This window comes from Talpa europaea, assembly GCF_964194135.1.
Source record: "Talpa europaea genome assembly, chromosome: 15".
NCBI lineage: Eukaryota > Metazoa > Chordata > Mammalia > Eulipotyphla > Talpidae > Talpa > Talpa europaea.
Window position 1 is genome coordinate 4,073,683 of NC_140083.1, and position 21,801 is coordinate 4,095,483.

Genomic DNA, 21,801 nt, shown 5'->3' on the forward strand with positions numbered 1-21,801 from the left:
TTGCCTGGAGTCTCAGCAATGCAAAATTGAGGACACTGGGTTTTAAGGAACTGTAACAGCATGTTATAACTATAACAGCATGTCTCAAAATTAGTATTCCATTTGGCATTCTTCAGAATGAATGGAAAATGCTCATGAGATGATGCAATGCTAAAAATTTTGAAATGGGATATAAAATTACACTTCAGTATGATTATAACCCTGCAAAATTAAGCTTATCTTCTATGTGGAAGAATGATTAGAAACAAATAACTCAAAATTCTAACAGTGGATGATTAAAAATGTCTTACTCTTTTTCTAAGTCTCTAGATTTTCTTCAGTGAGCATGTAGTTTATTGTCGTAAAAGTAATCTATTAAAAAATAGTAGTTCAACGTCAGAGAGACAAATGGTCTTGACAGATGATTGGCGGCTTTGGTAGTGCAGTTGGACGTGACGCGGCCTCCTCTGGCCTCAGAACCCTGCAGTCTTGAGCTGAGACTGTGGGGGCTGCAGAGGTGACCAACACCTGTTCATGCCAGGTGTTGTGATCTGGATTGAGAGCCTGTTGTCGTTTTTTTTCTACAGACAGAAGATTATCTGAAACGGAAGATTCGTTCCCGGCCTGAAAGATCGGAGCTGGTCAGGATGCACATTCTAGAAGGTGTGTTAGATTGGAAATGATTTTTCATCTAGACCTGGGTTCTCCCTGCTCCACCACTGTGCCACCTGCAGTTCTCCTTCCCTCCTGACCACTCCCCTTTCAGCTGGCAGTGGGTAAACCAGAGCCCTCACCATAAAACAGCAGTGCTATGGCAGTTGCCATTGGCATTAGGGCACTCCCTAAGGCATAATCACCTTCTCTGGGCTACCAGGCCCTTTTCTCCTGTGGCCATTTGGTGCCCCTGGGTCTCATCATCCTTTCCTATGAATTTCTTTCCTCCAAAACTTAGTTTCCATCCATCCATCCATCCATCCATCCATCCATCCATCCATCCATCCATCCATCCATCCATCCAGCGTTTACTGTGTCTTACCAGTAAGAGCACCCTAGACGTACTCTGCTTGGCCGCAACACACCCTTATTTCCACATTCCAGTGGAGAAAAGGTCTGACTGCTAAAAGCAGTATGACTCTACCCATTTTTTTGTTTAGTTTTGAGCCCTCTTCAGCACTGGAAGAGAATTTTCCTTGTCTGAACCCTACATTTTGCAGATGGAGACACTGAAACCCAGAGCAGGGAGGTGAATTGCCCCGGTCACATAGTAGGCTTGAGGGGAGGTGGAGATGGCTCTGTTGTCTGGTGCTCTTCTCAGCTCTGTAGCTCCACCTCAGAGTCCCCTGAGCTGGCCTCTGCCTGGTGACCATTGTGCGTGACCACATACTATCCCCACAGTGGCGACCCCTTCTGTGAAACATCAAGCCCAGCCACCTTTATTGCCTGGGGTACTTGGCTTTCTTATGCTCTCTGGAGTTCCCGAGGTAGAACCAGGTCCACTCCTTCATCCTCCTGTCTCCCCACCCCCCATTCTCTCCACGGGCAGAGACCTCGGCTGAGCCTTCCCTCCAGGCCAAGCAGCTGAAGTTGAAGAGAGCCAGATTGGCTGATGACCTCAACGAGAAGATTGCACAGAGGCCTGGCCCCATGGAGCTGGTGGAGAAGAACATTCTGCCTGTGGAGTCCAGCTTGAAAGAGGCCATCATAGGTGAGAGGCCCTGTCCACCTGTTTGCAGCCTAGCCGCAGAGGCAAGGAGCTCTGGGCGTCTTGCTCTTTGACTCCCTGCTTAGCCTGGGGGAACCGAGGGGCAGAGTTCAAGAGCCTGATAAATAGATTGTGTTACCTTGGGACAGGACTGGTGGCCTTAAGGGTCAGTGTTGTGTCAAAATAACTAACAGGCCTCTGACTATCTGTAAATCCAGGGACTGGTACACTTAGAGGGCAGACAGGTGTTGGCATCAGTGTGTAGGAACACGCAGAGAGGCAGGTATTAGAAATCTGTGCCTTACTGTTTTTTTTTTTTTAGTGAATCTCTTCTGGGAGTTGACCCTTGCCACAGATATTTCACTCAACAAATTTTGATCCAGGCAGTGTGCTAGATGCTAGGACCACATCCCCACAAGGCAGGCCTTGCCCCTTGGGCAGATATAGGCAGGTCAGTAGGCCAGAGGCGGACAGAGGCTGGAGCTGTATTAGAGGCATGGGGGGTGGGTGCCGTATCAGAGAGGGCAGCAGCCAAGAATGGGGGCTGCAAGAGGAGTAGAAACTGAAGTGTCGGCAAGGGAAGAACGTGTGCTTCGGGCAGAGCCAGTGTGCCCTGGGAGGGACCGGCTGCAGGTGGACTTGGAAAAGAAGGGTCAAAACTTGAGGTGGGGCCTCAGGCCAGGAGTGCAGGGCCTCATGTGTCAGGGTTAGGACGTGATTCCCTTAGACCCTTGTCACCACCGTTGGTAAAGACGTGTCTCCTTCAGTTCAGTGGGCCCAGGACCTGCTCCTGGACAAGGCCATTCGGCGTCCCCCCACCCGTACCTTTAGCGAAGGGAGGCTCAGTGTCCCACTGTAGGAGGAGTTCGCTCTTTGGGCAGGGTGCAGGTCAGGAACACAGGAGCAGCCCCAGCCGCACTCTCAAGGGCTCTGGTAGACCCCTGCCCCGCCCCACCCTGCCCCGCCCCAATCCTGTTCTTTCATCGCTTTGCCCTGTGTTCATCCCGCCTCATCTGCATGGTCTCCTGCCCAGATCTTCACCAGATTCTGCAGCAGCTCCTAGTTCCAGCCTAGTGTTTGGGCCGAGGTCAGTTCTCAGGCCAGCCAAAGACTGACATGGTGGCTGAGAGTTGGCAGCTGCCAGACCCTGGTGACGTTACGGAGATGAACAAGATATAGCACTGCCCTCCAAGAAGTCTGTCTGTTGTGAGAAGACTACGTATAAATAAGTGGTTTCCCAGTCTGGCTCCGGGCAGGTGCTGGCGCCGTGCAGTAGAAGGGACATCGCTGTGGCTGGCGGGGCTCTTCGCCAGCTCACTCGGGGTATAGAGGGTCCAGCACAGTCCTCGGCACCTGACACTCACGGGTGGGTTGCTGGCCAGTCTGGCAGTGCTGTCCTTACAGATGCATTGACAGCAGCCATGGTAGCTACAGTGCTGGGTTCCCCTCCAGGCTCCCCAGGGCCTGGGGCGGGGTTGGGCAGCTGCCACAGAGGGTGTCGTGTGTTGGGAGCAGCCTGGAGCTTGATTCAGTTTGCCAAGTGGAGAAAGTGCAGAAGGATGTTCCAGGCTGAGGGGACAGTGTGGGGGTGGCCTGGAGGCTGGCAGCGCCTGGCTCGTGGGAGAACCAGAGGCCTGGGAGGTAGTTCAGCCTGGCAGTGAGGTCATCGTTTGGTGACTTGAGAGAAAGGAGTATTTGCCAGCAAAAGCCAGGTCATGTGGGGGTAAGGAAGTGGCGGCAGCAAGTGTAACCATTTGTTCAAAAGGTCAGTGGGGGAGAAAAGATGTGGCTGAGGAAGGGTTTTTTAGCTGGGAGAAGAGGAGCAGGCTCATGAGCTGGGATGAAGGAGTTTGGGAGTGAGGGGGGCCAGAGGAGGTAGCGGCAGTGGGACCAGGGCTGAGGTGGAGGCTTGTCTCAGGAGGTGGTGGCCAAACTGGTGTGGACTGGAAGAGGGAGCCAAGATTGTCCGTAGGCCTGCTGTGCATGGGAGCTTTGCAGGTGCCGTGCTCTCCTGCCGTGTCCCCCAGCACCCCCGACATAGCCACTCCCCCCAGCACCCTTTTTCCAGGCCACCCCGGTTGAGCTGTAGGTTCATGTCAACCCCTCCCTCTAGGAAGTCTTCCCTGAGCCTCTCCTCAGCATCCCCTTTGAGTCCATGTCTCTGACAGCTACCGAGCTCCATGGTGGGTGACTCGCCCATAAACTTCTGGAGGGCAGGGCCTCCCCGTGCTGTCCCCAGCCCCTGCCTGGCCACTCCAGACACACCGCTCCTGGGGCTTCCTCGGGCTGCGCTGACAGGGGTGGAATTGCAGCCCTTCCATCCTGGGTCCTGCGTCCGGGCCTGGGCCGGGCCCACAGCAGGTCCCCTGGCTGGGCAGAAGGGGTTGAGGAATCTGGGTGTGTGACCGCCATGTGCCTTCCTGGGACAGGCCAGGGGAGCACTAGAGGCAGCCCTGCTGGGGGCGGCCGCCATGGGGATGCCTGCTCCACCACCACCGCCGGCCGGCGGACAAGCAGGCTCAGGTGTGTCCTTCCCAGGGAGGAGAGAGCTGAAGGTCACAGAATCTGCTGGGAGAGTTACTGACCTGTTCCTGTTCCTTCTCTGTGGTGTCACCACCACAGCAGGTTTCCCGAGCGTGGCCGGCTGCTCACCTCTGTCCACGGCCCCAGTTCCTCTGTGTGGAGGACAGACCAGCACAGAACCTCCTCCCCTGGCATGCTGAGGGGGTGCTTATGACAGGAGTCTTTGGAAATATCCTACTCGTCCTATTCCCTTCCCTCTGGGTCCTGGGAGTTCCACGCTGGGACGTTCCACGAGTTCCACGCCGTTCCTCCCGCCTCGCCTCAGCCCTACCCCCAGTGCTAGAGGAGCGCCAGCACCCAGCCTGCCTCGGCCGTGAGCAGCAGGTGGCCAGTGACAGTAGGGGAGCTGTTTGTTGGTGGCCGCTGCCGCCAGGCCTTGAGTGTCTGGAGTCACTGGCTGCTAACAGGAGGTCCCCGGATGTCGAGCAGTGCTGTCACTTGTGCCAGCAGGTGTCCCTTTCCCAGGTGCTTGCTGGCCTGTGGGGCGTTCTGACAAGCCCAGGAAGTCTGCGCTCTCAAGGCCCCCCTCTCAGGGCCCACAGAGGAGTTCAGGGCAGCCACAGGACGGACAGACGAGGCAGGGAGACAGCATTTGGAGGCAGGGAGGGCGGAACTTGACTTTGAAGACAGGACAAAGCCTGGATTTAAAAGCTTGAGGTTAAAGATCAGTCCTTTTCTCACCCAACGCGCTCCCCAGGGAGCATGTTGATGGCCTCCTAAGACTGGCCTTTGCTTTGGGTTATGCTCATGAACTTCCGTAGACTTCCTTTGGGCCCAGGAAGCGGGTTGGCTACTGGTCTCCCTTGCTGGGACTTGGGGGGGCCCAAGGGCAGACACTTTGCCGGGACAGCCTCGGCTGGTGAGCGTGGCCTCCCTTCTTACTCGCTGGGGTAGGAGTAGAGGCCGACACTGACTTTGACTTTCAGTGGGCCAGGTGAATTACCCCAAAGTGGCGGACAGCTCTTCCTTCGATGAGGACAGCAGCGATGCCTTATCCCCTGAGCAGCCCGCCAGCCATGAGTCCCCGGGCTCAGTGCCGTCGCCGCTGGAAGCCCGAGTCAGTGAGCCGCTGCCCAGTGCCGCCTCTGGATCCCCCAGTCAGGTGAGCTCACCCACTCCCTGTGCCCCCCCCAGGCCCCAGACTTTGCCAGTATGACCACAATGAGGTCTCTTGCTTGTGCTAGGTGGGACAGAAAGCCAGGGGGTATGGCCCCCGTAGGCCAGGAACTGGCTGCGTGAGTCCCAGGGTGGGGAGGGCGACATGGGCCATTTCTGCCAGCCTGAGCACCGTAGTCCCGGGGGAGGCTGCGGTGGGGCTGCCTTTCATTCCCAGCGCCTGCTTCGCCAAAGCGTGTGCACTCCAGTGACCTTTCACGGCCTCTGCCTCCTCCCGGTCCCCCCGCTCTCTGCCCACCACTCATCTCCATGGTGGTGGTGTCCAGCAGGTGGCTGCCGTCGCTTCCGACAGGCAGGGCAGCGCTAGGGTGTGCTTGTGCCTCTGGAGGCCCAGAAAAGGAGGGCGTCCTCATGCCCCTCTTCTTTTTTCAGGTTGTTTCTCAACTCCCAGTGGGCCCGGATTCTGGAGAAACGCTTTTCCTGACAGAGCAGCCTCCCCTGCCTCCCAGCCTCCCCAATGGAACCACCGTCCCTGCCGCCAGGCCCTCCCCAACGCTCATTAAGGTGCAGTTTGCTGATGGTTGTGCCCTGCCCTCTCCTCCCAGCGGGGGGTGGGGAGGGGTGACTCTCTCCCCCTGGACCAGCAGAGCTCATTGAGGCCACATGGGATTCTTCCTGTTTTCTCTGGGGCTCCTGACTGTCCCCGAGCAGCGTGCCCGCCTCTGCACAGGGCTTTCCACTTGCTCGCTCCTGCCTCCCTCCGTCCACTGTCCGGAGCAGCCGCTGGGCAGACGTTGCTGCTCCACAAGTGACACACTCAAGTGTGCTGACCAGCACCGTCACAGAGCTGGCCGTGTCGGGCATTTGTCCTCAAGATCTGAAATAACCGAAGGGGCAGCATTACCTGTCAGCCCCACAGGACAGCCACAGAACCTCTGGGGGGGTCACTACTGGTCACCCCACAGACCAAGAGCGGCACGCCGACTCCTCCTGGCAGGTCCCCTTCCGCCCGCCCCACTCGCTTCCCTTGTCTCGTGGCTTCTCTAGCCCAGTGACCCTGGGCACTGTGTCCCCGGTTAGTGCCTCTCCCCTTCTGCCACTCACAGCCTGGACGCAGCTTCGCTCCTTGCGGGAAGTCCCTTTGGCTGCCCCAGTCCCAGGGGAAGGAGTGGCTCCTCCAGGTCCGTGTGCTGTTCCCGTGACCCGTCATCAGCCTCACCACTCTCGCCTGTGTGGTCTGCTCCTGACTGACCACAGATGTCAAGGTTTCCCCCCAAAATTCCTCTCTCAGACCCATTCTCGTCACACAAGGGGTGCCTTCCTTTGACCGCATACTTTTGACAGAATATATGTATTGTCTGTGCTTCCTCTTTCCCAGTAACGCCTGAGCGCCTGTGGCTCCCCAGCCCTGTCAGGGAACTAGAATGTCTACTCAGGGTTCCCATTGTCAAACCCAGCCCCCCATCTGTCTCTGACCCCTTGGTGAACTCCTCTGTCTGCTCTTCTGCTTTCCATTGCCTTTGCCACAGCTCTCCCCCACTCCGTCCTCCCTTTCGGTAGGGTGCTCCCAGGCCCCGTCTCCATCCACGTGGGTATCTGCCAGCTCTGGGCATTCGCCTGTTGCCATACTTACTAGCAGGGCCAGACCCTCTGCTTGACTTCCTGAGTGTTCCGCGAAGGGGCTACTGTCTCCACAGTTGCCAAAGTTCAAAACCAGAAACCTTTGACTTGCTCACCTGCCGCCTGCTTCATTGCGTCCCCTCTCCCCAGATCTTTGCTCTGGTTTCCCACTGCTGCCTGGTGGAGTCCCCAGCTTAGGTCCACCTCAAGTCTCCCCTCGCTCCTTGTTCTAGGTGCTCTTGGCCCTGCCCTGCACTCCCCTGCCAGCTCTGGCCCTCGTGCACTGCCACTGTTCCCTGACCCCAGGCCAGGCCTCCCCGGCTTGACCTGCTGGCCTTTCTTTGCCTGCTGGGGCCTCGTTGACCGTAAAATCCAGTGGCAGACCCCCCGCGTGCAGAGCACACTGAACCAACAGGGGCTATCGGAGTCCTGGGCATGCACCCTGGCTCCCCCCCCACCCCCCGAGATCAAGGTCACTTTATGACCTTGGGTGAGTGACTTCTCTGAAAAGGCGTCTTTTCCTGGTTCCTCAGCTTCAGGTGGACACGCTTGTTCCAGCCTGACAGGGTTCCCCCAGGCCTGCGTGACGTGGTCGTGGACGGCACGGGCACCATAAACCGGCCTTTACCTCCACGGCAAACCCACTCTTTGCTCAAGGTCACAGTGACCTCTGCACACGGTTGATTTTCCCTCTAGGCAGAAGCTTTCTTAAGAGAGGCGGTGCCCAGCCCATCAGCCCCGGCCCCCTCCCGGGCAGGCTTGAGGGTCCTGAGGAGGCCTTTGCCTTTGAGGAGGAGAGTGGAGGAGGGCAGGTGGCGGCGGGCGCCTTCTCAGCCACTGCTCGGCTGGCAGCAGCAGGCTGCCCCTTCCCGGAAGCCTGGCTGCCCCCTGACTGCACCTTTGCCTCCTGTGCCCTCAGCAAAGCCAACCCAAGCCAGCCAGCGAGAAGTCACAGCGCAGCAAGAAAGCCAAGGAGCTGAAGCCAAAGGTGAAGAAGCTCAAGTACCACCAGTACATCCCCCCGGACCAAAAGCAGGACAAGGGGGCGCCCCCCATGGACTCCTCCTATGCCAAGATCCTGCAGCAGCAGCAGCTCTTCCTCCAGCTGCAGATCCTCAACCAGCAGCAGCAGCAGCACTACAACTACCAGACCATTCTGCCTGCCCCCCCAAAGTAGGCACCCCCATAGCGCCCCCGGCCCCGTGCACTGTGGGCAGCCCCAGACAGGTGGGGGCTGGGCCTGGTGGGTTGGTGGGGAGCCGTCCTTTGGTCTGGACTCCTGCGAGCATGGTCCCCAAGCGGGGCCTGCGGTAACCCTCCTGCCCGCCCGTCCTGCCCCGGCCCTGCAGAGGGAGGGCAGCGGCTGAAAGCACTTTCTACCTCCTCAGGCCGGCAGGCGAGGCTCTGGGAAGCAGTGGGGCGCCCCCAGCGCGCAGCGTCTCCACCTCCTGCAGCAGCAGCTCAGGCGCCCCTGGGCCCGGTGGGCTGACGCGTCAGAACAGCTCCTCACAGGCTGGCAAGCCAGGAACCCTGCCTGCCAACCTGGACGACATGAAGGTAGGCGGCGCCCTCTCCCCACCGCCAGCCTGGCCTCCCCTGTGGCTGTCCGGGCCCTGGTGTCAGGCAGAGAAGACAGCTGGCCCAGGCCCAGGCCCAGGCCCAGGGAGGCAGGCGGAGCTCCTGACCGCAATCTCCGCCAGAGGCCGCCAGCCTGCCAGCCCTGCCCCTCTGCGTCGCGTCCTGGTCATGACTGTCAGCCGCACGCGTGGGGTCTGTCCAGGGCTGGGCTCAGCCCACGTCCACCTCGGTCTCTGGCGCAGTGGGAGCCTCGGGGCGGGGTCGTCCTCGCAGGGAAGATCCAGCGGTTGATGGGGCCAGAGGCTTGTCTGGGGTCACAGTCTGGCCAGCGGTAGAGCAATGAATCAAACTCTGGGGTCTCCACTCCGGCACCCCCGGCCTGTCAGCTTGGCCCCAGAGAAGGAATCAGCCACATCACACGGCCCGTGCTGGAAGGAGCGCGCCCACTCGCGTCACAGGCCCCGCTCTGGCCGTCATCTGTCCCCGTCAGATGAAATGGGGCATGTGCCCCCCCCCCGAATGCGCGTCCTCTCACCCAGAGGGGCCCTCCTGGTCGCCACCTGACCCCAGTAGGACGTGGGGGCAGTGGGTCCCTCAGCCCTGGGCTTGACTCCGAGCTCTAGCTGTGCTCTGGGGGTGTGGTTGACCTTTGGAAACCCAGTCCCTTCACATAAGCACCACTGGGCAGCGCGCATCATGCCCAGATTGGGGAGTGGGGCATTGAGCCAGGCCCTGGTGTGGCGAGGCCAGGCACCTGGCTCACCCTCCCCTGTGGTTGGGGGCAGGGGATAGATCTGCAGTGGCCGGTGGGGCTTGGAGACACAGGCCTACCCAACAGACGGCTCATCTCCCAGTGTCCCCCGCGCCCTCTTGCCTGGGCCCGGTTGCTGTGTGCCCTGCTGCCCGACTCTCCATCCACCCCCTTGCAGGTGGCAGAGCTGAAGCAGGAGCTGAAGCTGCGGTCGCTGCCTGTCTCGGGCACCAAGACAGAGCTGATTGAGCGCCTGCGCGCCTACCAAGACCAAGTCAGCCCCGCCCCGGGGGCTCCCAAGGCCCCTGCCGCCACGTCCATCCTGCCCAAGGCCGGCGAGGTGGTGGTCGCCTTCCCGGCAGCGAGGCTGAGCACGGGGCCTGCTCTGGTGGCAGCAGGCCTGGCGCCGGCCGAGGTGGTGGTGGCCACGGTGACCAGCAACGGAGTGGTGAAGTTCGGCAGCACGGGCTCCACGCCCCCCGTGTCCCCCACCCCCTCGGAGCGCTCGCTGCTCAGCACGGGCGATGAGAACTCCACTCCCGGGGACGCCTTTGGTGAGATGGTGACATCACCTCTGACGCAGCTCACCCTGCAGACCTCGCCCCTGCAGATCCTCGTGAAGGAGGAGGGCCCCCGGGCGGGGTCCTGCTGTCTGAGCCCTGGGGTGCGGGCAGAGCTGGAGGGGCGCGATAAGGACCAGATGCTGCAGGAGAAGGACAAGCAGATCGAGGAGCTGACCCGCATGCTCCGGCAGAAGCAGCAGCAGGTGGAGTGGCTCAGGCTGCAGCTGGAGCAGGGGAAGCAGGCCCAGCAGCCCGCCCCGGCCGCTCTGGGCGCCCCGGTGAAGCAGGAGAACAGCTTCCCCAGCTGTCCACTGAGCCAGCAGCCCCCGGGCCCCGCTCAGCCCTTCAGCCCCAGCCTGGCCGCCCACCACCACGTAGACGCCTGTGCCCTGGTGCCCCCGCCTGTGGTGGTGAAGCAAGAAGCCGGGCTGCCTGAGCCCGAGCTGGCCTCCACCCCCCAGCTGCTTCTGGGCCCGCCCGGCCCCGGCCTCATCAAGGGGGTCACACCTCCCACCCTCATCACCGACTCCACAGGGACCCACCTTGTCCTCACCGTGACCAATAAGAATGCAGACAGCTCTGGCCTGCCCAGCGGGAGCCCCCAGCAGGTGTCTGGGTGTGGGAGGGGCGGGGGCCGGCAGGGGAGGGTGGCAGCCCCACTTGCCCAGCACCCCCTGAGCAGGTTGTATTTGCCTCCAGTCTTCCCACCAAGCCGCAAAAATGAAGGCTCTTACTCCCCTTTCACCAAGGGGGGCGCTAAGACATGGGGAGGCTGAGGGACCCACCCGTGAACCCCCAGCCTTGGCCGGGCGGGGATCGGGACTGTCCGCCTCTCTGGCATCACGTCAGAAAGTTTCAGCACCTGGCAGGGGGCTCCTGAGCATCGTCCACTTGGGCGCGCCCACATCTGCTCCCTGGGGGCCGGCCCCGGCGAGGTCGCGAGGTCGGGGCTGCCCGCCCTGGGGCGGGGTGGCTGTGCCGAGCCTGGTGCCAGCTCCTCTCCTTTCTCCCCCCAGAGAGGCCAGCTGTCCCCCACCAACGGGTCATCGGCGGCCAGCTCCCTGCTGCTGCCACCCTCCCAGCCCCGCCCCGCCCCGCAGCCCGGCCCGGAGGTGAGACGGCTTCGGGCCCAGGAGGGCAGAGGGGGCGGTGACAGGAGCCGGGGAGGGGGAGGAGGCACCCCGCAGCCCCTCATTGTCTCTGTGGCTCCTGCCTAACCCCCCCCCCAGTCACCCTGTGTCTCCCCGCCCGCCGCAGGGTCAGAGGTCAGACACCCCCCATCTCAGCTCCTCCAGTGTCCTCCATGCCCGCCCGGGGGCTGGGAAAGCTGGCCCGGGGTGGAGGGCGGCGCCTCCTGCCTTGCCCTCCGGGGTGTGCGGGCCCGGCCTGCCCCTCACCCCGCTTCTCTCCTTCCAGCCTGGGTCCCCGCCGGGGTCTCCAGCCCCTGGACCACCGGCCCAGATGGACCTGGAGCCCCCGCCACAGCCGCTCTTTGGGAGCCCCACGTCTCTGCTGAAGAAGGAGCCGCCGGGCTACGAGGAGGCCGTGAGCCAGCAGCCGCGGCCGCAGGTGAAGAAGGTAGACTGGGGCCTGGTCGGGCGGTGGCACCTCGGTGGCTGGCGGCCCGCGGCCCCGAACCCAGCCGGAGGTCGGGGGTCTGGATGGGCCTTCGGGGCGGGGATGCGGGAGCCAGGCCTCGTGGGGTCAGGGAGGCCTTGGGGTGCGGTGGCAGCGCCGCCAGTGCAGGGACGGAGGAGCCTGTGCCCGAGCCGGGGCGGGCCCCGTCCGGCTGTTCAGGGGTTTGTTTTCTGTCGGCAGGAAAACGGCTCCTCCATCCAGCAGATGGACGACCTGTTCGACATCCTCATTCAGAGCGGAGGTAAATCCCGGCCTCCCGGCCCAGGGTGTCTGCGGCCCCGGGGTCCGCCTGCCGCGCCGTCTCTGTCCCCGCGCGCTCGTGCCGGCGGGCTCGGGCTCGGGCCTGCGAGCGGCAGCGGCGACGCGGCGCCTCCGAGGCGCCACGAGGGCAGCTCCGTGAGGCCGCGGCGGCGAATGTTGGGTTTGCGGGTGCCAGCCCCGCAGCCCGGGCCACTGCGGTGCGCAGTCGCGTCATCGTGGGTTCGGGGGCACGTTGGGGGGTGGGGGCGGGGAATACTGGGGCTGGTCAGGGTCCAGCTCCTCCAGCAGGTGCAGCTTGGACTGCGGGCGCCCCTGAGGAGCGCGGGTGGAGCTGGGGCGCGGAGGGGGAGGAGCGGGGGAAGCCGAGGACTGTCCCCAGAGGGAGGGGCAGGAGGCGGCCGTGGGGACTCCCGCGTGGACGTGCACGGGGCGCCGGGCCGCTGAGCGGAGCAGAGCTGGAGTCGGGCTGTTCTGGCGAGCGAGCGCCCGCGCGGGGCCGCCCGGGGCCTGTGTGGAGGGGACGGCTGGGCCCAGGCTGCGGCCCGGGCTCCTGCCCATTCCCAGGCAGCCCCGCTCGGCGCCAGATCCCTCGCGTAGTGAGTCACACAGCACCGCTGTCTTGGCTTTGGGGTTCCCCTAGGGTGCCCCCCAGCTTCATCTGTGTTGTGGCGCGAGGCAGGCGGGCGTCCGTCCTTGCGGCTGGCCCCCTGGCGCTCGCCCGCCCGCCCGCAGTCGGGGCTCGCCGGCCTGGGCGAGCGATGCCGGCCGGAGCGGGGGGGGGGGGGGGGGGGGGGGGAGGGGGGGGGGAAGAAGCGCCCGCGCTCACGGGTGTGGACCAGCCGGGGTCCCCGCCTCTGCCCTTCCACCCGCCCCCAGTGCCGCGGCCCTCCTGGCGCGCCGTCCTCGCGGCTGGACTCGCGTCCGGGCGGCGCCCACAGCCCCTCTGCGGGAGGAACGTCTGGGCCCGTCCCTGGCCGTTCCAGGCGGGCGCCGAGCAGGGCCTCTGGGGCTGGTCGTTAGTCCCTTGCGCGCGCCCCGAAATGTTTCCTCCCCTCACCGGGTCTCCTGTGCAGTCTCAGTGGATGCTGACTTCAGAGAGTGCAGAGTCACGCCCGCGAAACCCACCTCAAATCCTGAACCATTAAGATTTTCCCCTTTGGGTCTCCCTGATGGCCTGGGGGGTGGAGCCTCAGCACGAGCCCCCTGCGGCCAGGGCAGCAGACCTCCTGCCCCTGCTGCTCCCCTCCGCGGTGTGTGTCGGTCCTTCTGCCTGGTCTGCTCCCCGCGCTGGCTCGGGTGAATGCTGACCCCACCCCCTGCTCTGGCCTGCACCCCAGCTTTCGCACGTGGGCGCACACAGTCTTTCCCCGCCTCGAGAGTTGTGGTTTTAGCTCCTGAACTTAACTCTTCGGTCCTTCTCGAGCTCACCTTTACCTGGTGTAAGCCGAGGGCCCCGTTTCGGGTCCAGTCCTGACGCCCGTTCACTTTCTTACCAGAGATTTCAGCGGATTTCAAGGAGCCAGAGACAGAGAAGCGCCCCGCGACAGCTGCCTGCGGGGCCCCGTTGGCTGCGCCGTCCCCACCCGCCCCCGAGCAGCCCCAGGCCGTCCCGGCGGGCTCCCCTGCGCTCCCCGGCCGCCTGGAGGACTTCCTGGAGAGCAGCACCGGGCTGCCCCTGCTGACCGCCGGGCACGAGGGGCCCGAGTCCCTCTCGCTCATCGACGATCTCCACAGCCAGATGCTGAGCAGCTCGGCCATCCTGGACCACCCCCCCTCGCCCATGGACACCTCGGAACTGCACTTTGCCCCCGAGCCCGGCAGCCTGGGCCTGGACCTGAGCGACGGCCACCTGGACAGCATGGACTGGCTGGAGCTGTCGTCGGGCGGCCCCGTGCTGAGCCTGGCTCCGCTCAGCACCGCCGCCCCGAGCCTCTTCTCCACAGACTTCCTGGACGGCCACGACTTGCAGCTACACTGGGATTCCTGCTTGTAGCTCTCGGCCTACAGGGCCGGGCAGGAGCACTGAGGCGCGGGCCTCGGGAACCTGAGGGAGCGTGACTGTCCCAGCCTCGCCGCGTGGTCGTGAGTCCTGACAATCTACAGCCCCCGCTGCTCCCTCTGTGGGCGCTGGGCCGGGCCTCCATGGAGGGGGATAGGCTGCCCTGGGTAGCTCTGGGCCCCGTCCTGGGGCCGTGGGGGCCTGGACAGGCCCGTGGGGGGGCGATTCTACGCGGCCTCCTTCTGTGAGGTGGGAGGGGCCCTGTCTGACCAGTGTGGCTCAGGCAGGAGCGGTCAGGCGCGAATCTCCTCCCTCCCCCGCTTTCCTGCAAGTGAAGAATCTGGGCCTTTACCTCCCCGAGATGCTACCCCCCCCCCAAGTCCCAGGAGGGGGCGCCCCGGCTGCGCTCTGTACAGTGTACATACGCCCTCTATAGCGCCTACGAGTGCATAGATTTTGGGGGAGCGCGAGGGGGATGCGGCTCCCTCCACATCCCAACCAGGAGGGTGTGGGGCTGCCCCGTCCTCCAGCCCCGCCCAGCACGTGTTGCCGTCACACGACTCCAGCAGTGCCCCCCCCCTGCTTCCTGCTCCTTATCAGTGCCACGAGGGCAGGGGTGCCACCCGCCCACATTCCATCCCACTGCCTCACTGCCGCCACCACGGCCCTGACAGGAGGGGCAGAGGTGGCCGCCACCCGCCTGGGGTCTCTCCTGCCTCCTGGCCCGTCGCTGTCACGCAGAGGGCGCTGGGAAGGGGAGGGGCCGTGTGAATTTTTTTAAAATAAAATCACAAACACCGTTTGTTGGTCCGTCTTGTTCAATCCCCCGAGGGGGCGGGTGGCGTGGCCTGGCCGTGTGTGTTCGAGACGGTTCCAGGAGGGGCAGCGCCTCGGACGGAAGGCTGCGCGGTCCTGCGGGACAGAGGCGGGCGGCACTTTCTCCAAGATGGTTTATTTACAGAGAGGTCAAGGCGCCCCGAGGCCCCCCCGCCCCCTTCCTGAGAAGAACCTGACGGGCGCGCCCACGAGGTGTTTGGTTGGCACCAGCAGTGGAGCTGGGGCGGGGCCCCCACAGGCACGACGGGCTGAGCCGGGCCCCTGCCTTCTGCTGCCACCGGTGGTGGCCCCGAGCGCCCTACCTGGGTGCCCGGCCTCAGCTCCAAGGTGTCTTGCCTTCACCCCACAGCTTGGGGTGGGCCTGGGTCCCCTCAGACCCCATCCCAAAGCGAGCCTGGCCGGGCCGGGCCGTGCGCGGGCGGGCAGGGCTGCTCTGGTCACCGGCGCCGTGGGGGAGGCCGGGCTGGGTGTGGCGCGCCGGCGCGGGTCACCCGTCTATGTCCCAGCTGAAGAGGTGGTGCTTCACCAGCATGTCCTGCACGCCCTCCTTCAGGGGCTTCTTCTCCTCCTGCGCAGGGACAGTGCCTCACGGTCACGGGGCCGGGCCAGCTTCTTACAGGAGATGCCGGCCCCGGGGCCCGGCCTCAGCCACCGGGCGAGCGCTGGGAGGCGAGGCCCGGCCCCAACAACCCACCTCTCTCTTCGCAGGGAGTTCCCAGTCCTGGGAGAGGCTGAAGGCGAAGCAGCAGAGGACGCTGGAGGCGAGGCAGGGGATGCGGTCAGGGACCCTCAGGCGCGCTACTGCCCGCCGCACCCCCCAGCAGCCCCCAGCTTCTCACCGGAGCTCGCACTTGATCTGGACCCAGCCGGGGCTGCGCAGGAAGGACCAGGGCTGGTACCACTTCTCCACGGTGGGCAGGCTGGAGCACAGCACCTCCAGCCACAGGTGCAGGACCTGCTCACTGGGGACAGGCGGGGTGGGCCGGCCGCTTCCCGGGGAGCCCTCTCCGCCCCGCCCAGCGCCCACCCCCAAGGGCGCAGCCACTCACTTGAGCCCCACGCAGATGAGCGAGCGGAGCTTGACATCCATCTGTGCGTGCGCCGCGTCGTGGCTCACGTTCACGGACTGCACCGCCTGGGAGGGAGGGCACCGCCGTCACTGAAGTGCCCCTGCTGCCGACCCCGGCGCCAGCTCACCCCCGGCCCCGCTGACCCGGTACAGCAGCTCCTCCGGGGTCAGCACTTTGCCGTCTTCATCCAGCCTGAGGGGACAGAGACGTCAGCCCACCCAGTGTGCCGGGCCGCCGTCCCGCCCCCGCGGGCTGCCGGGAGGCCCCGGGGCACCTGTAGGTCTTGCACAGCACCAGGCGCGAGTACACCGAGTCGAAGTCTCTCTCGACCTCCCGGCCGGCTGCCTGGACAGCAGAGCAGGTACCGGGTCAGAGCCCCAGGCCCGGCCGGGCGCACGTCTCCGCCCGGTGAGCTCCCACCGCCGGCTCCGCGGGGTCCCGGGGCTGGGGGCAGAGCGCAGCGAGGTGGGTGGGGGTCCCGCCGCCGACTCACCTCCTCGATGAACAGCCAGGGGTGGCAGGCGCCCCCAAGCAGAGACGGCTTCTTCAGTCCGTGTTCAAACAAGGCCTTGAGGGCCGGGCAGAGCGTCCCTCGCACAAGGTCCGTGACGCCCTCGGTGACCGTGTCGTCCCCCGCAATGGAGTACTGATGGGGGGCAGGGGCCTGAGCGGCAGCCCCCACCCCCCACGCGGGCCCGCGGGCGCCCGCCGCCCCGGCCAGCCCGCCCCGGCTCCCTTTACCTCCTTGCTCCGCTCATCCAGGACTTCCACGAACTTGGCTGGAAACCAGCCTGCGGGAGGAGCAGGGCCCCCTGAGGAGCAGACCGCGCGTCCCCAGCGACCCCCCCAGGGCAGGTGCTGGGAGAGCCTGGGGCGAGCGGGACCCAGCGAAGGCCACCTGTGCCCACGGCCCCCTCCACACGGCCGCAGCCTCACCTCGAAGGCCGTTCAGCTCCCCGACCCAGCAGTGCTCGTCCTTCTGGGAGATGATCTGTGCGGGAGAAAGGGCAGGACGAGCGCTCGGCTGGCCCCACGCTCGTGGCCGAGGGCCGGGGCTGGAGCCCCGCTAGGGAGGGGCAGCCACGCACCGTGATGATGTCGTTCTTGCGGAAGCCCAGCTCGTCGTCGTCGTGGCGCTCGAAGTCCAGCAGGGCCTTGGCCCGGCGCCGGTGGCTGCGCGAGCAGGCCACGTAGTTCTCGTGGTCCCGCTGGTGGCTCTCCATGCTGTAGTCCGGGGTCAGTTCCTGCCAGCACCGAGCAGCAGCCTCAGCCCAGACCCCCCGCCTTGCCTGCGCCTCGCTCCCTGGCACGTGGGCTGGCGAGGGGAGCCCCTCAGTTGAGCGCCACGCACGGCCTGGGACTCACCACACTACAGTTTTTGGGGTCAGTGCACTGGAAATGGCGCGCCACACGCAGGATGGCTTCCCGGAGGTCGGCCACCAGCTCCGTCTGCTTGATGTTCTTGGCCTTGAGCACCTCCAGGTCGTCCTCACCTGCGAGCCGGGAGAGTGAGGCTGCCAAGAGCCAGCCCTGCCCCTTCCCAGCCCCAGGCCGTGGGGACAGACGCCCTGCCTGGCCCCCACAGCAGTTCTCACCGAAGAGCAGGGAGGTGATGCCGGATTTCCTCCGCTGGGTCCGGCGGCGGACAACCTGCGGGGGGCGCGGGTCAGTGCGGCCCGGGACCGACCTCAGCACAGAGCCCCTGGGTGGCGGCTTCTGAGGTCAGAGCTGGACAGTACACCCCTGCCAGGCAAGGCCAAGGGGGGACGTGGGGTGCCCACGGGGAGGCGCAGTAGAGCAGGGGAGGGCGCCTGGGCATCCTCAGGCGGTGGGCGAGGCGGGGCCCACCTGAGAGAGGGTGGTGGTGGCGCTCGTCCCCAGGAGCTGGCCCTGGTCCGCCATGAGGTAGGCCAGGTGCTTGCGGCGCTGAGTCTCCACGGCGACGTCGGTGAGGGAGCCGGCCAGCCGCATGGCCTCCCCCAGCAGCTGCTCGGCGTCCTGGATCTGAGACGGGATGTCTGACAGCGTGTTGAAGATGGAGGCCGAGTTCTCCGACTGGATCAGCTCCTCCTCCTGAACCAGGTGGGGAAGGCATCAGGGCCTGCCTGGGAGACGCCTCCCCTGGGGCGGGGCGGGGGAGCACCTTGAGGCGGAGCATGCCCAGCGTGGTCTGGAACAGCACCCGGGAGCCCTCGTAGAAGAACAGGTCCCAGAGGCGCAGCAGCAGCCTGACGTGCACGACGCTGGCGAAGGCCGTGAGGAACCAGTGCAGCGTGATCAAGGACAGCTCTGCGGACACGGCCAGCCGGGGCGCGTGAGACCAAGGAGGCGATGGGGCGTGCACCCCCCCAAAGCCACCAGAGGCCGAGCCTGCTCCGCGGGGAGAGAGCGCGCGACCAGAGAGACTCGGGTGCTGTGACACCATCACGGAGCTTCCCCAGGTGGAGGAAGCGGGGGCAGCCCTCACCGATGTCATGCTCCTGGAGCAGCTTGTCCAGGCGAGGCAGGTACTGGACGATGAGGTGGCGCAGGACTCGCTGGTCCGTCTGGACGCCCAGCAGGGTGGTGCTGAAGTAGGAGGCGGGGAGCAGGTCCTCGACGATGGCGCACATCATCCAGAAGGCGTCCTCCTCCTCCAGGAAGAGCAGCAGGCAGGCGGCCACCTGGCGGGGGTGGGGACAGGGCCCCGTAACCCCAGTATCCCTGGGGGTCAGCAGCACCCCAGGGATGGTCGCCTCCCGGGCCATGCGCCCTTCTGTACCAGCGCGCTGGATGGTAACATCAGCTGACACTGGGGGCCCAGAGACTCAGTTTCCCCCTCCCCGCCCGGGCTGCACTCACCATGCCGGTGCCCTGGCAGTAGCCGATCTCCGGGTAGAGCCAGGCCAGCGCGCGGAGGACCCTGCGCAGGCGCGGGACGCCGATGCTGCCCACGCTGGCAAAGCAGGCATTGCTGGGCATGGTGCGGAGCAGGTCCTTCTCGATCTGTGACAGCCCCCACCCAGCAGGAGCCGTGAGGTGCAGCTGCGGGCAGCGGGCCCAAGCACCCTCCCCACAGGGAGCGGACACTCCTCCCTCAGGGTCACGGCCACTGGGACTGGCTCCACCAGATTCCCTCGGGGAACGCACACAGACCCCAGGTCCCGGGGCGTCAGAATGACAGGAGGGTTTCCCGGGTCCCCCTCACCAAGGCGGCTGCGCCCCTGCAGGCCCTGGATCTGAGACGCACCTGTTTGGCAGCGACGGTCTCGTCGTCAGAGCTGTTCTTCACCGCCTCCCGGTACGACAGCTCGGAGCTCCTCTTCTTCTGCAGGGCGCCTGAGAGTCGCATCCATAGCTGGGGGGGCAGAGGACGAGGCTCAGGCTCCGGTGGGCCCCGGAAGCCCCCGCAGGCCCCCCCACCTCACCTGTGGCCTCATGCTGTGCGGGATGCCGGCCAGCACCAGGGAGCGGAGCTTCTCCGAGCGGGGCAGGGAGACGGCGATCTTGTCCCAGGTGAGGTCCCCCACGTCGTGGTTGTGGGTGAACTCCAGGTGGGCCTGCCACCGCAGCCTCTGCGGGGGGTCCTCCACCAGAGACACCCCCAGCAGCCTGCTGGAACTGGGGTCTGCAGCACCATCTGTGGGGCGTGCGTGGGAAGACAGGGAGGGAGGCGACTCCGTACCACCGAAGTGGCCTCCAAAGCGCGGGCCTGGTCTGTGGGTCTAGGGCCCAGACTCGGCCACGGACACCCCAGCTCTTCGCCTGCTCTGCCGCAGCCTCTCCCAGACCCACAAACGCGCCTCCACGCGCCTCCACCCTCAGATGCTCAGCCCAGTGCCTGGAAACCACCCTCGGCCCCTCCTCCACTCAGACCCCACGCAGATCCCTTCTGAGCACGAGCAGACTCCGCCATTGACCTAGTCCGAGCCCGCTCCTCCGCCTCCCGCAACCGCCCTCCACCGGCCCGGCCCGTCTCCACCGGGTATCCACGTGCCCCTTGGGACACCAGTCAGTCCTGCGCCAGAGCCCCGCAGTGCCGCCACCTCCCCAGCAGCAGAGCCTCCGCCCAGCTCCCACCCTCTCCACGGCTTTCCTGGTACCCCCTCCCCTGCAGCTAGTCCCTCCCAACCCCCGCCCCAGGGCCTTTGCACTAACACCTACTGGCTTGCTTCCCCCCAAGTCTGTCCAGACATTCCCCCCAAAGCCCTCCCTCACCACCTCAGGTCCAGTCCGCTGCCCCCTTCTGCCTCCGGCATGACGGATCTGCTCACTGCCACAGCCAGCCCCCCGCAATGCCTGGTGACCGAGGACAAGGCGGGCTGCGCCCCAGACCCCACCCGACCCCCACTAAAGCCACGCCTCCAGCCTCCACAGCTTCAGTTCATCGTTCGCCGAGTAAAACACACACATCTTAAGTCTCACTTAGGATTCAAGTAACAAATGTCAAATGTTGTCCCACCAAGACAGGGAGCGCGCCACTGCACCGACACGCTCCCTCTTTCCTCAGGCCCAGCTGAGCTTCCGCTACCTGCCTGTCAACTGGAAAGCACGGCACCCTTGGGCCCGGCCCGGAAACAGGAGAGCCGGAAGATGCCTCGCTTGCTGAGCCGTCAGTCTGTCCTGGTGACAGGCTTTCTGGGTCACTTTCTCAACAGCCCATTTGGGAGCCCCAAAGTGTGTTTATGAGAAACAGGAGGAACGGCCCAGAGGCCCAATCCCAGAACAGTGGTGGCGAGGATAAAGCCACGGCACAGATCCCTGACGGTGCGAGGTTATGCGGCACTGGAAACCACACCTTTAAAGAGGCCTCAAGTGACAGACAAATCTCAGGGTATAAGGCGAGGCGAGAGCAGCACAGAGTAATAAACATGCAGCTGCGAGATCTTCACTATGAAAAGTACTTCCAGAGAAACACCCTGAAGAATGGCTCATCTCAACTGCAGGATGGTGGGCTCTTCAACTTCTCGACAGTGACATTCTTGCCTTTATTATCATATGAAGATTAATAAAAGTTAAAAAGCCCGGGGCCTCCCTGCTGGCGCAAGGGAGTAAGACTCAACCTATGAAGCCGTCCACAGCCACTGCAGCACGAGTTCCATCCCCAGCCAGGGAGCTACCCTCACGGCACCGCAGACCTCTCCTGTCTCCCCGCTGCTCCCCTGAGCAGTGTTTCATCAGCCTGCCTGCTCTGCTCCCCACTCAGTCTCTGGTGACTCCTCTCACCCCCCACACCTCCGGCCTGTACCTAGATCTTGTATGCATAAATAGCCTTTAAAAAAAAATCTAAAGAGCCCAGAGGTCTTAACGTCTATAGTGACAGCAGCACCCTTTGCCATGTCACGGGCAGCTCCAGGAAGGGGGAGGTGCCATTGTCCCGCCCACTTAACACGGGAGAACTGAGAGGAAGGACGCGCCTGCTTCTTGGCTTTGGCCTGGCACCAGAGACTCGGAGAGACAGTGGGGAGGCGACGATGGTGGCAGTTACCCTATGACCTTGATTTGCACTTTGATTTTGCTCCTATGGTTCCCGCCAAAAGGTGCCTTAGCCTTGTGGCGAGTATTGGGGCCTCTGTGCCCTGCTTGGGCCAGCTCTGTTCGGCTGGGCACTCACCCCGCGGGGTGGGTAATTTGGCCTGTTCTGTGGGGAAACGATTCTCCTCCCGCGCACACTAATCCTATTAAAGTTCTTTTACGCTAAGTCTGCTTTGCCTTCCGACCTCTTTGGAGGCTGCGAGTCTGGGGCCTCGTCTTCATGCTGCAGACACGGCTCCGTCCTCCATGCGGAGCCAGAACTCCGGAGCCCAGGCCTGAGCGGGGGCCTCCCCGAGGACGCGGCGTGGCGACGCCCGGCTCTCACCTTCCTGGTCCACACGGAAACCGAACTCATCGTAGCAGAACTCTGGTCGCTCCGCTGACTCTTCCCTCTAGAACCAGGGTTAGGGAGGGAGTCAGGGTCTGGGCCCACGGGGGCCAGGTGACCCCACCCACACTGCCGCCTGCGGAAATCCACCCAGCCCTCAAGGCTCACAAAGGCCACCCTTCCCTAAAGCCTGCTGAGGCCATCCTCTACCTTCTCTAGATTCCCCACGCACGTTCCTCTTCTCGGAGGCCAAAGAGAATAC

The 21,801-nt window shown here is 64.3% G+C and overlaps 2 protein-coding genes across 5 annotated transcripts in view; one reads left to right on the plus strand and one right to left on the minus strand.

Annotated features, from left to right (window-relative positions):
* Positions 1-13,784, plus strand: part of MRTFA (myocardin related transcription factor A) — a gene marked incomplete at both ends in the record, with an annotated part of 86,005 nt that extends 72,221 nt beyond the window's left edge. For both annotated transcript variants that reach the window (XM_084254940.1, XM_084254939.1), the window contains 10 exons: positions 567-642; positions 1,523-1,684; positions 5,191-5,366; positions 5,813-5,944; positions 7,920-8,173; positions 8,389-8,557; positions 9,508-10,500; positions 11,309-11,461; positions 11,711-11,771; positions 13,288-13,784. In XM_084254940.1, coding sequence (XP_084111066.1) covers positions 567-642; positions 1,523-1,684; positions 5,191-5,366; positions 5,813-5,944; positions 7,920-8,173; positions 8,389-8,557; positions 9,508-10,500; positions 11,309-11,461; positions 11,711-11,771; positions 13,288-13,784 — 2,673 coding nt within the window. The remainder of the gene's footprint in view (positions 1-566; positions 643-1,522; positions 1,685-5,190; positions 5,367-5,812; positions 5,945-7,919; positions 8,174-8,388; positions 8,558-9,507; positions 10,501-11,308; positions 11,462-11,710; positions 11,772-13,287) is intronic.
* Positions 13,785-14,809: 1,025 nt separating this feature from the next.
* Positions 14,810-21,566, minus strand: SGSM3 (small G protein signaling modulator 3; the record flags this gene model as incomplete). Of its 3 annotated transcripts, none has more annotated exons than XM_084255337.1 (19): positions 14,810-15,192; positions 15,322-15,382; positions 15,467-15,589; positions 15,677-15,762; positions 15,841-15,889; positions 15,972-16,042; positions 16,191-16,265; positions 16,439-16,488; positions 16,634-16,688; positions 16,786-16,941; positions 17,063-17,190; positions 17,293-17,347; positions 17,546-17,770; positions 17,841-17,986; positions 18,165-18,360; positions 18,539-18,682; positions 18,927-19,034; positions 19,105-19,251; positions 21,537-21,566. In XM_084255337.1, the coding sequence occupies 19 exons, from the start codon at positions 21,564-21,566 to the stop codon at positions 15,115-15,117; spliced, it is 1,983 nt and encodes a 660-aa protein (XP_084111463.1). In that variant the 3' UTR covers positions 14,810-15,114. The 3 variants fall into 3 exon arrangements, with proteins under 3 accessions (XP_084111463.1, XP_084111462.1, XP_084111461.1); XM_084255336.1 differs by having other exon boundaries at positions 16,191-16,343; XM_084255335.1 differs by having other exon boundaries at positions 14,810-15,195; positions 16,191-16,343.
* Positions 21,567-21,801: the final 235 nt, after the last annotated feature.